This window comes from Solanum dulcamara, chromosome 7 (assembly GCF_947179165.1).
Source record: "Solanum dulcamara chromosome 7, daSolDulc1.2, whole genome shotgun sequence".
NCBI classification, from domain to species: domain Eukaryota; kingdom Viridiplantae; phylum Streptophyta; class Magnoliopsida; order Solanales; family Solanaceae; genus Solanum; species Solanum dulcamara.
The window spans coordinates 53,638,342-53,652,252 of record NC_077243.1 but is presented as its reverse complement, the minus strand read 5'-3'; the positions used below and the strand labels follow the sequence as shown (position 1 = coordinate 53,652,252).

Below are 13,911 nucleotides of genomic sequence, written 5' to 3'. Positions count from 1 at the left end.
ACATCAACTTTAACACAAATTCTCCAAAACCTATCAGGTAGACAACCTTGAAACTTAATAGCTCGGGCAGTTTTAAGTATATGTATATGCGTCCTCTCTACTATCCCATTCTATTTGGGAGTGTAGGGACAAGAAATTTTATGAATAACACCAAAATATTAAAAAATACTTGCACAATGATGATTACAAAATTCAGAGCCATTGTCAGATCTAAACACTTGAACCTTCTTATTGAATTGAGTGTGAACCATTGGAATAAAGTTTTTGCATAGAAAAACAACATCAGATTTAACTCTCAGTAGAAACAACCATGTCCATCTAGAATAGTTATCTACTATAATAAGGAAGTACTGCATACCATCACATGTGACAGTTTTGTAAGAACCCCATACATCCATATGCAACAACTGAAACATGCTACTACTTTTAGTTAAACTAACTGGAAAGGGAACTCTAGTTTGTCTAGCTAGAGGACATACATCACAATTGTCTATAGTGAAGCATGGATTATTCTAAAAAAATATAAATCTTCTTAAAATGGTCAAAAGAGCACGTCCCATTCCTCTATGCCATAATACTGCATCAACATCTGGGTGGACTGCCAACGACTTCTTTTGTGTGGTGCCTCCTTTCCCCTTTTGGGAGTACATTACATATAATCCATCTTGTTCGTTACCAATCTCCCTCACCCTCCCAGATAAGAGATTCTGAAATAAACAGAAATTAGGGAAGAACATGGCACAACACTATAATTCTTTTGTCAATTTAGACACATACAAGAGATTGAATTTGAATAATGGTACACATAACACATTCTTAATAAGATCACCTCCTGACAATTGACAATTCCCTATATGAGATATATTTGCTGATTCTCTTGTTGGTAACTGAACTTTTCCTGCATTTTCTACTGATGTTCCAGTTTGCAATATAGATTTATCACCTATCATGTGATTAATAGCTCCAATATCAACTATCCATTTAATACTACCATCAATATGAGAGTATGATATACCTGCTATGTTAGCAACATAGTTGGAATTGCCTCCCTTACTGGTACCTGTATCACTTATGGAATATTTATTCAACATATAAACAAGTTGATTATACTGATCCTAGGTAAGAATAGGTGTAGAACCTCTTGTTCCCACACAATAGTCTGTGGCTTGTTTTCCATGACTATATCCTAAGTTTTGTCCTCTTGCCTTTGAAGTTCTCTGGATATCCAATTAGTTTATAGCAAGTCTCCTTAAGATGTCCCTTTTGCAGACAATGCTCACATTTCATCAGCTTGTAACAATCAGCTCTTGTATGACCCTTCATGTTACAGAAATCACAGAATTTCCTTTGGTGTTAGTGTCCTAAGGCACAGGTTTATCCTGCTCTTGAACCTCTAGTTAAATACAGAGCTATGGTTCCTCTTTGTGCAACATAAAAAACTGAGGGATCCACTCTTCCTGTAGCAATACAATTACTACCAACAAGTATTTTCTGACTTTCATCCTGTATGATCATGGCATACGCCTGATTCATACTAGGTTCAGGACTCAACATCAAAATTTGGGATCTTGCTTGAGCATAACCATCGTTTAATCCAATAAGAAATTGAAAAAGCTTCTGCCTATTTAAGTGTTCCACAAAATCCTCCGACCTCTCATAATCACACGTAGGAAAAGGAATAATAGAATTATTTTCATTCCAAAGGTCTTTCAATCTCAAATAATACACTGAAACAGATGAAACACCTTATACTATAGTTGCTATTTCCTTATATAAATGAATAGGCTCGAGAATTATTTACCTTGTCAAACCTTTCTTTAAGGTCATTCCAAACAAGATAAGCATTAGATCTGAAAAGAATTCCATTGAGAAGATCTGATTGTACACTGCTCATCAACCACGAACCCACAATAGCATTACATCTGTCCCATCTTTTATGTAAATCCCCTTCATAGTTGGTTTTCTTTACTGATCCATCAATGAATCCATGTTTATTCCTTGCCAGGAGTGCCAATTTCATCGTGCGACTCCATAACATGTAGTTCTTCATTCCTTTTTGTTCAATCTCAATCGAAAGTAAGCCTGGTGCATCAGAAGGATGTAAATACAGCTGGTGATTGTAATCCATAGTACTTCCCATGGATCTGAACTTCTTTCAAACATGTAGCAACAACTGACAAAATGAAAATGATGAATCTCTCGCTCCTCTTGATCCTACTCTTCTCAGCAATGGAATAAGCGAAGCGAATCCCTAGATTCACACAATTTATGCTTTGATACCGTGTAAACTAACACTATTCTTACTGCTCCATGATCATGGAGGTGGAGAGAAATAAGAAGAAAAGGGAGAATTCTTATTGAGTTGAAAGTCACAAGTTACAGATGAGATGAAAGCTACTAATATATAAAAAGATTCTAACAGATTTCACTAACTGAATCACCAACTAATGATTAACTGTCACTAAACTAACTGACGATTTGTTATAACTGATTAAGTGACACCTATATTACATTCAACATTTAGAAAATACTCTTTGAATCTTGTGAACTTAAACATATTATGTTATTCTTATAAGAATGTTTGATTAGACCCTTGTGGTCGGGTCCTTCCCCGAACCCTGCGCATAGCAGGAGCTTAAGTGCACCGGGCTGCCCCTTTTAATGTTTGATTAAGGCTAAAATGAAAAGTAGCAGTAGAACTTTCTGTGAAAATAGAAATATGCAAATTATAGACAAATAAAATAAAATAGAGGGAGTATTTGATAAGACATATATATTTTTGCATAATATGAGAATCCGACAAGAAGTATAAAAAGAATAAAATAGAAATTGTACTTTAAATTAATTATAGCTCAATTGGACAATATTTGATTGAATTTTAAAAATATATATTTAACATTGAAATTATATAAGGATATACATATAGTAAAATTATGTTTGGACATTAAATTTATTTTAAAAAATATTTTAATTTTGTGCAAAAAAAATTAATTTTGGGCCTTACAGATCTTGGGGCACTAAGCAAGTGCTTTACTTGCTTTAGACTTCAGCCAGCACTGTCTTACATGTATCTCATATTTTTTCATGACTCACTAATTATTAATCCGAAGATTTGTAACCTAAAGCTCTTAAACTCATTGAATTTTTGCTTTTTTGGTGACATTGCTTGATAACCACGCTAGAGAACATGTTAATAATATCTATTACTTTTATAGTGTCAGTTGTTTCCGTATTCATTGCTTTTATTCAATTCATTGTCTTACGAATGCTTAACAAGAAATTTGGCCTTAATGATATCGTATTGTTTGGGGATCTCAATCCACGTGTGCTTGAACAACATTAACATATTCAATTTTTACTCTTAGTGACCAATTTAGAGGTAAATAGTTTGGTGTCGTTCGAGGGGCAGTGTCACAACCCAAAAATAGAGGTCATGATGGTACACATCCCAAAATCCAATTTGATGTGTAAGATTAAAAGTAAAACTCATACGAGACTCTCAAAGGGAAAGTCATGCCACGATTTAAATGACAAGAACACAATGAATAAATTATCTCAAAATCTGGTGTCATAAGTATAAAGAGCATCTAATACAAAGTTCGACTCTGAACATACAACATAAGTCTCTGAATGATACAAAAGATTGAGAAATAAAGATAGAATAGTGATGATCCGAATTTCGGGACCTCACCACTAATCTGAGAATATACAATCCGCTAGAATATCAACTTCCACGTGAGGTACCCTGACTAGTATCTGCATCAAAAAGGGACATAGAAGTAGGGGTGAGTACAATTCACATGTACTCAGTAGGTTTTAGCCGAATGGTATAAGGAATTAATCAAACCTATGAAATAAATTAAGGGGCGCTTCCACCTGCAATAGAAAAGTCTCACTTTGACATCAGTGCCGCCAATTTATATATATAATGGCGCGAGTAAAGTAAGTCCATAATAACAACTCATAATCACAATTAACCAGATAATTCAAGCACCATAGATATCAATGCAATGCAATGCAATATGATGATGCAATGATGTGGGGGTACGATGGAATCAAGACTGTTGCATAGCCTGTCGTATACACCTGCCGAGCTGTGCTACTAAGCAGGACCCATGGAGGTATCGCAAACCATATACCTCAATCACAATATATCATTATCCTTGCCACCGCCTCGTGGTCAAGGGATCACAATGCATTCATTACCCTGCCGTAAAACTGCCTCAGTCAGGGACTCAAGATACAAAGGTTTAAAGGTGTTTCATTTTCTTTCTCAAAAAGAATTTTCATATTTCTCATCTTTTCATTTTTCATGATATGATGAATGAGGATGAATTCATCAAAACACATGTGGCATGGAAGCAATATTCAACTCAACATGTAGTACAAGGTTCAAAGTTCTCAAAACTTAACCTACACATGATACTCACCCTTAATAAATAGAAATGTGAAGAAAATATTTCAATTTAGGTGTTCACCAATTTCTCAACAATATTTCAGTACTCAGGCATGCTCAAAACCCCCAACTCAACCCCTGAGGCGGTCATCACAAGTCAAATAATACCCTCAAGCCTCTCTCCCCAGCAAATCATGAATCACATGCTCTTAAAGAAAATATAATAATAAATAATGCCCCCACACGAGCTATGTAATACAAATAAGCTCCTACACGGTAACACATAAATAAATAAGACCCCACTAGTACATCACAATATATATATATATATATATATATATATATATATATATATATATATATATATATATATATATATATATATATATATATATATATAAAGTTTTCAACTCATACTACAACCCTATCCTAAAGTCTATAACATATGAATGACTAATTACCCCATTTCAGTCTCAAAGAAGGATAGTCAAACCTATCTTAATTGTCGAAACCATACAAACAACTCTCAAATTCAACACTCAGAATGAAAATTCACTATCAACAATGGAACATACACATCACAAGGAGTCCAATGACACCCATATTGATAGGTTTCAAAACCGGGGTAAATGGTCCAAAAATTAATTATCTTTGAAAAGGATCAAATATGGAATTTTATCTGAAAATTATCTTCTACACGTCGATTAGAGCTTGTGGCTAAAAAATCCATTAAAATCGAGCAAGAATCGAGTTCCAAATCATAAAAATACAATATTCTAACTTGGAAGAAAACCCATAACCCACCTTTGAAATCTTGATTTAAAGATGTTTTAGAAGATAATAATTGTTGAAGTTGGTAAAGAATCTCACCATGATGTTCCTTGCAGAAAAACTCACAATTTAGACTCAAGAATCATTAAAAATGGAGCTAAGATGACCAAGAAACAATCCTCCAAAATCCATTAAAATTATAACTGGAAAATGATAAAGGCAGCAACTAGATTATCGAATTTACCTCACACGAAACTCCTAATAAGATTTCGGAGCTCACCACTGGATTTCTATGAAAAAACTACACAATTTAGAGATTTGAATCACCGAATTCAGATCTAAGATGGCCAATAAATCATCTTCTAAAGTTTACAAAAATCTGAATTCAAAAATAGTCGAGAAAGCATCTAAAACATCAAATCTTATCTCGAACGATGCTTCTAATCAAGATTCTGAGCTCAGCAATGGACTTCCGATGAAATTTTCTTGAAGATAGACTCTTGAATCGACAGATTTGGACATGAAAAGTTCAAGAAATAAGGGTTCAAAATTGAGAGAAAATCTAAAAAATTTGCACTTTTGCACCATTTTTTGTTTTTGAAAAATCTGCACTAATTCTGCACTTAAAGTCTCCGAACGGACCTTCGGAATTCGTTCAAAAATCAATAAAAATAAACCAGATATGCTACCCCACCAATTCAACATTTCGTACTCAATGACGTATTCAAAATTGTCATACGAGATCATTTTAATAAAAAATAAATCCCACATTAAAGTGTTATTTTAAGCTAAATTTTACAACAGACATCGGGATTAGATCGAAAACTTCGGAAAGAAAACGAAGGGTCATTCTAGACTAAAATCGACATTCCAAAACTAACCGCGCTGTCAGAATTTTTATCCAAGTACGTTTGCCAAGAATCTTGACCAATGTCAATCATACGCTAACTTTTAAAGTCAAAAGCGTCAAATAGCCTCAAACTCGTATCGATTGTCTTGATTGTCATGACGATAATGCTACTAGTCTAATTTGGTCATTACAGAGCTGATGGAACTAATAGAATTCAAATTCGAGGTCTCCTTGACCTGAAACTCGAAAAGTCGCAATTAAACCAACTTAGGCCTTGAAAATACCAAAATGGGCTCAGGACCTCTAAATATTTAGCCAACACTTCTTCTAGACCAAAAACCATCCTCCGAATCAAACGGAGTTGTTAGAATTCTATTCTGAGTATCGCAACTCCAAAAGTTGACAAAAGTCAAACCTTGGCCTAAAATTTCTTAAATTCCCAACTCAAGACCTCAAATCTTTGTTACAACTCTAAAACTAATTTCGTAAACTCTCCTATACCAATTTCCACATTCCAGAGCTGATGGAATTAACAAAATTCCATTTTGAGACCCGTAGCTTCGGTTGGTATCGAAAATCACTTTTTCACCTCTTAATTCTATAGAACTCAAGAATTGGCACAATTTACAAACTATTAATATTTTGACACTTGTAACTACACAAATCGATCAAATAATACTCGGGAGCACTAATGATAGGGGTAAAATGATAATTTCACATAAATTTTAAAAAATAACACTCTAGGTTATTACAACATCCACCACTAAAAAGGACATTCGTCCTCGAACATAAGATAAAAGAAAGTACCTGGGATTTCAAAAAGTTGAGGGTACTAGGCCCGCATATCAGACTCTAACTCTCAAGTCACCTCCTCAACAGGCCGATACCGCCACTGTACTTTGATCGAAGCGATCTTCTTGGTCCTGAGTCTAAGAAGCTACCTACTAGGATAACTGTCGGTTCCTCCTCATAAGTCAAATCTGGACTCAGCTTTACCGCATCATAAGAAATCACAAGAGACTCATTCAATATGTATTTGTGAAGCATGTAACTATGAAACACCGGATGGAAAGCTAATAATTTAGGGGGTAAGGCCAACTCATATGCCACCCCACTTACTCTCCTCAAGATTTCAAATGGGCCAACAAACCTTGGGCTAAGCTTGCCCTTCTTCTCGAACCTCATCACACCATTCATGGGCGATATTTTAAGCAACACAAAATTACCCACCATAACTATAAGGGACGAACCCTCCTGTTAGCATAACATTTCTTACGACTCTGAGCTATCAATAGTCGATCCTGAATCAAATGTACCCACTCCACAACATCCCTAAGTAAGTCAGTATCGAATGCATCAACCGTAATAGAATCAAACTATCCAATGGGTGATCGATACCTACGACCATACAATACCTCAAATGGTGTCGTCTGAATGTTGGAGTGATAGCTGTTATTATAAGAAAACTCTGTTAAGGACAAGTGTTGGTCCCATCGGGCACCAAAATCAATCATACAGGCCCTAAGCATATCCTCCAACACCTGAATAGTCTGCTCGGACTGACCATCGGTTTGGGGATGAAATGTTGAACTCATCTCTAGCTGCGTACCCAAACCACGCTGTAATGCCTTCTAAAAGTGAGAGGTGAACACTGAACCCCGATCCCACACAATTTAGATAGGCACCCCATGCATCCTAACAGTCTCACGAAGATAGATCCTAGATAACTGATCCGCATTGTAGCTAGTCTTCACCAGAAGGAAATGGGCTGATTTGGCCAATTGATCTGCAATCACCCAGACAGAGTCATACTTACCCAATGCCATAGGTAATCCAGACACAAATTCTATAGTGATACGCTCCCATTTCTACTCGGAAATGGGCATCCTTTGCATAGGACCACCCGGTTTCTAATGGTCATACTTCACTTGTTGGCAATTTAGACACTTAGACACAAAATTAATAATGTCTCTCTTCATGCCACACCAGCAATAGTGTTGTTTCAAGTCATGAAACATCTTTTCCACTCCCGGGTGAATCGAATACTTGGAATAATTAGCTTCCTCCAATATCATACGTACCCATTCACTAACCTTGGGCACACAAATGCGACCATTAATCCTCAAAACTCCTTTCGAATCAAGAGAGGTTGATTTTTCTTCACCACTCAACACTTTGTCTTGAATGGCCCTCAACTTGTCATCTTAAAACTGGTGTGTACGAATCTGGTCCATCAAAGTAGACCTAGCCTCCACAAAGGCCAAAATACCATGATGTGTAAAAATATCAAGTCGGACCAACTATCTAGCCAATGACTAAACCTCCAATGCCAAAGGCCTCTCATCATCCTTAAGGAAGGCCAAACTACCCATACTAGATTCTTTGTTACTCAGGGCATCTGCTACCATAGTAGCTTTGCCCGAATGATAAAAAATGGTGATGTCATAGTCTTTTAATAACTCTAACCACCTACGTTGCCGCATGTTCAGATTTGGCTAAGAAAAGATATATTTAAGGCTACGGTGGTCAGTATAGACCTCACAATACACTCCATAGAGATAGTGCCTCCACAACTTCATAACAAACACCACCGCATCCAACTCTAAGTCATGAGTAGGGTAGTTCTTCTCATGTACCTTTAGCTGTTGAGAAGCATAAGCTATAACTCTTCCTTTTTGCATCAATACACCACCCAAACTAACCCCCGAAGTATCACAAAACACAATAAAGACCACGACCTCCTCGGGTAAGGCTAGAATAGGTGATGAGGTCAATAATCCTTGAGCTCACCTCTTACTCATCAGTCGACTGAAATGCCACATCCTTTTGAGTTAGCCTAGACAATGAGGCTGCAATAAATGAGAAACCCTGAACAATCCAATAATAATAACCTGCCAACCCAATAAAACTCTGAATCTCGATATCTGAAATAGACCTAATCCAAACACAAACTACTGCAACTTTGGTCGGATCAACCATAATACCGTCCTTGGTCACCACCTGACCCAAGAATGCCATGGACTCAAGCCAAAACTCACATTTGGAGAACTTTGCATACAACTTCTTCTCTCTCAATCTCTGAAGTACTGAACTCAAGTCACTAACATGGTCGATCTCATTCTTGGAGTAAACCAAGATATCATCGATAAACACAATCACCAATGAGTCCAAATAAGGCTAAAATATTTAATTTATTAATTCCATAAAAGCAGCTGGGGCATTAGTCAACCCAAAAGACATAACCACAAACTCATAATGCCCATAATGAGTCTTGAATACAGTCTTTGGGATATCAGATTCTCAAACTCTCACCTGATGGTAACCTGACCTCAAATCAAAGAACATCGATGCACCCTGAAGCTAATCAAATAAATCATCAATGCGAGGAAGAGGATACTTGTTCTTGATGATGACTTTGTTCAACTGTTGATAATCAATATACATCCTCATAGTACCGTTCTTGTTCTTCACAAATAAAACTAGTGCACCCCATGGTGATACACTAAGTCTATTAAATGTCTTTTTCAACAAATCTTCCAATTGTTGTTTCATCTTGTTCAATTCCGCTGGAGCCATCCGATAAAGAGAAATAAATATGGACTTGGTGCCTACCTCCAAATCAATCAAAAAATTGATATGACGATCAGAAGGAACACCCGACAAGTCTATAGGAAATATATCCATAAACTCTCTCACCACCCTCCATCCTCGTGGTCTCTAAGGGAGATGACTCCTTATTAAGATAACGTACATGAGCCAAATAACATAAGCAACCTTTATCCAGCATACGACAGACAAAAATATACGATATCACCCCTTTAGGCTATGAACTCGAGTTACTTTTCCATACCAAGAAATGCAAATCAATGTAGACTAAGGTCATGGTCTTAGCATAACAATCTAATATTGCATGATAAGGAGATAAGCAGTCCATACCCAATATCAGGTCAAAGTCAAGCATGTCTAATAAGATCAAGTCAGCTCGGGTCTCTCTACCCAAAAATATCATTACACACTCCCTATATACTCTATCCACCACTAAAGGTTAACCTACCGAGGTAGAAATAGTAATAGGCTCAACAAGGGACTCACTCATATAATCAATACCCACATCAAAATAAGTTGACACATAATAGTAAGTAGACCCTGGTTCAAATAATACTAATGTAGAACGATGGCAAACCAGAACAATACCTGTAATAACCACATCAAAGGCCTCTGCCTCAAATGTACCCGGTATAGCATAGCATAATTGAGGGTCACCCTTATCCTGTGAACCACCACAACCACCACCTCGAGTACCCTATGAAGCACCTCAAACAACTAAAATTAGTGTATCACGAACAACTTATGACCCTGGCTGAATAGAATAAGAATCACATAGTTGCCCCTTATTTAAACTAACCATAACAAAACAACCTCAGTAAACTACTCCCAACTCATCATAGGAGGACCGACAAGTCTATGATCAAGAACAGACCTCCATCATTCCTTAGCCATTCCCGCAATTGTAAAGAGGAATAAGGCATTCTATGTGCCTTCAAGATATCTGATTTTGAACAGCCTGTCCTAACACTTGGTCAAAAAGATGTAAGCCTTCTCAATAGTGATAACATCAAACTTGGGAGACAATACCCTGACGAATCTCCCCAAAACTCTTTTGCTCCTAAGTAAACATAGCAACGCTAGAAGACATAGGTGGAGCTACAGATCTCAAAAGAATCTAAAGTGGGGCTAATTGGATATCTAAAATTTGAAATCCAACACAAAATGTCAAACCACCATTTTCCCAACCTATGTTTTTGTTGCTCCATATCTTCATACTCAGAATCAGCTCGAATGGGGCATCACTAGATCATCCTCAAGCAAGAGCCGCCATTTCGAACCCGATAGTTACTTTTAACGCGGAAGGAATAGATTAGATGTATATAACACTTGATATGAACAAATCGAATGAAAGGAATCAAAGGAAGGAGTTTCTCCTATTAAGTATCTTGTAGCCTCAGGACTCTACTCTTTAACTTATAAGACCGGTGAATCTAGTTCTCTAAAACCAATTTGTCATGACCTAAAAATCGAGGTCATGATGATACACATCCCAAAATCCAATCTGATGTATAAGCCTAAAAGTAAAACTCATACGAGACTTCCAAAGGGAATGTCATGCCACGATTTAAATAACAAGAACAGAATGAAGAAATTATTCCAAAATCTGGTATCATAAATTAATTATAGCTCAATTGGACAATATTTGGTTGAATTTTAAAAATATATATTTAACATTGAAATTATATAAGGATATACATATAGTAAAATTATGTTTGGACATTAAATTTATTTTAAAAAATATTTTAATTTTGTGCAAAAAAAATTAATTTTGGGCCTTACAGATCTTGGGGCACTAAGCAAGTGCTTTACTTGCTTTAGACTTCAGCCAACACTGTCTTACGTGTATCTCATATTTTTTCATGACTCACTAATTATTAATTCGAAGATTTGTAACCTAAAGCTCTTAAACTCATTGAATTTTTGCTTTTTTGGTGACATTGCTTGATAACCACGCTAGAGAATATGTTAATATTATCTATTACTTTTATAGTGTCAGTTGTTTCCGTATTCATTGCTTTTATTCAGTTCATTGTCTTAAGAATGCTTAACAAGAAATTTGGCCTTAATGATATCGTATTGTTTGGGGATCTCAATCCGCGTGTACTTGAACAACATTAACATATTCAATTTTTACTCTTAGTGACCAATTTAGAGGTAAATAGTTTGGTGTCGTTCGAGGCAGTGTCACGACCCAAAAATAGAGGTCATGATGGTATACATCCCAAAATCCAATTTGATGTGTAAGAATAAAAGTAAAACTCATACGAGACTCTCAAAGGGAAAGTCATGCCACGATTTAAATGACAAGAACACAATGAAGAAATTATCTCAAAATCTGGTGTCATAAGTATAAAGAGCATCTAATACAAGGTTCGACTCTGAACATACAACATAAGTCTCTGAATGATACAAAAGATTGAGAAATAAAGATAGACTAGTGACAATCCAAATTTCGGGACCTCACCACTAATTTGAGAATATACAATCCGCTAGAATATCAGCTTCCACGTGAGGTACCCTGACTAGTATCTATATCAAAAAGGGACACAGAAGTAGGGGTGAGTACAATTCACATATACTCAGTAGGTTTTAGCCGACTGAGTATATGAAATTAATCAAACCTATAAAATAAATTAAGGAACGCTTCCACCTACATACAGAAAAGTCCCACTTCAGCATCGGTGCCACCAATTTATATATATAATGGTGCAAGTAAAGTAAACCCATAATAGCAGCTCATAATCACAATTAACTATATAATTCAAGAAGCACAGATATCAATGCAATGCAATGCAATATAATAATACAATGATGTGGTGGTACGGTGGAATCATGACTGTCGCACAACCTGTCGTATACACCTGCCGAGCTGTGCTACCAAGAAGGACACATGGGTGTCTCGTAGACCATATACCTCAATCATAATATCTCATTATTCTTGCCACCTCCTCGTGGTCAAGGTGTCACAATTCATTCACTACCCTGCCGTAAAATTGTCTAGGTCAGGGACTCAAGATACAAAGGTTTAAAGGTATTTCAGTTTCTTTCTCAGAAAGAATTTCCTTATTTTTCAACTTCCCATGTTTTATGTTATGGTGAATGAGAATGAATGCATCAAAATACATATGGCATGTAAGCAATATTCAACTCAACATGTAGTACAAGGTTCAAAGCTCTCAAAAATTAACCTACACATGATACTCACCCTCCATAAATAGAAATGGAAAGGAAATATTTCAATTTAAGTGTTCACCACTTTCTTAATAATATTTTAATACTCAGGTATGCTCAAAACCCCCAACTCAACCCCTCAAGCGGACATCACAAGTCAAATAATACTCTCAAGCCTCTCTCCCCGGTAAATCATAGATCACACGCTCTTAAAGCAAATAAGATAACAAATAATTCTCCCACACAGGCTATGTAATACAAATAAGACCCCACACGACAACACATAAATAAATAAGACCCACACGGGCATCACAATATATATAACATTCTCAACTCATAATACAATCCAATTCCAAAGTCTATAACATATGAATGACTAATTACCCCATCTCAGTCTCAAAGAAGGATAACCAAACCTGCCTCAATTACCGAAACCGCACTCGAACACCTCCACTGAACAAGCAACTCTAGCATTCAACACCTGAAATGAAAACCCACTATCAATAATGGAACATACACATCACAAGGAGTCCAATAACACCCATATTGATAGATTTCAAAATCAAAGGTAAAATAATTCAAAAATTAAATATTTTTGAAAAGGGTTAATTCTAAAATTTTATTTAGAATTATCTTCTACACATCGAGTAGAGCTCGTGGCTGAAAAACTCATTAAAATCGAGCAAGAATCGAGTTTCAAATCATAAAATTATAATTTTCTAATTTTGAAGAAAACCCCATAACCCACCTTTGAAATCTTGATTTAAAGATCATTTGGAAGATAATAATTGCAGAAAATGGTAAATGATAATCTCACCACGATGTTCCTTGAGGAAACACTCACAATTTATACCTAAGAATTATTTAAAATGGAGCGAAGATGACCAAGAAACAATCCTCCAAAATCCATTAAAATTCCAACTCGAAAATAATAAAGGCAGCAGCTAGATTAGGGAATTTACCTTACACAAAACTCCTAATCATGTTTCTGAGCTCACCACTGGATTCGTACGGAAAAACTACATAGTTTAGAGCTTTGAATCACTAAATTCAGATCAAAGATGGCCAAAAAATCTTCTAAAGTTCACAAAAATCTGAATTCGAAAATGGTCGA

At 36.0% G+C, this 13,911-nt stretch overlaps 1 protein-coding gene across 1 annotated transcript; it reads right to left on the bottom strand.

Moving 5' to 3' along the window:
- Positions 1-201: 201 nt before the first annotated feature.
- Positions 202-2,430, bottom strand: LOC129896648 (uncharacterized). Its single transcript, XM_055972582.1, has 2 exons — positions 1,802-2,430; positions 202-707 (listed from the first exon to the last, which is right to left on the bottom strand). The coding sequence occupies exons 1-2, from the start codon at positions 2,138-2,140 to the stop codon at positions 513-515; spliced, it is 534 nt and encodes a 177-aa protein (XP_055828557.1). The 5' UTR covers positions 2,141-2,430; the 3' UTR covers positions 202-512.
- Between the last annotated feature and the right edge of the window lie 11,481 nt (positions 2,431-13,911).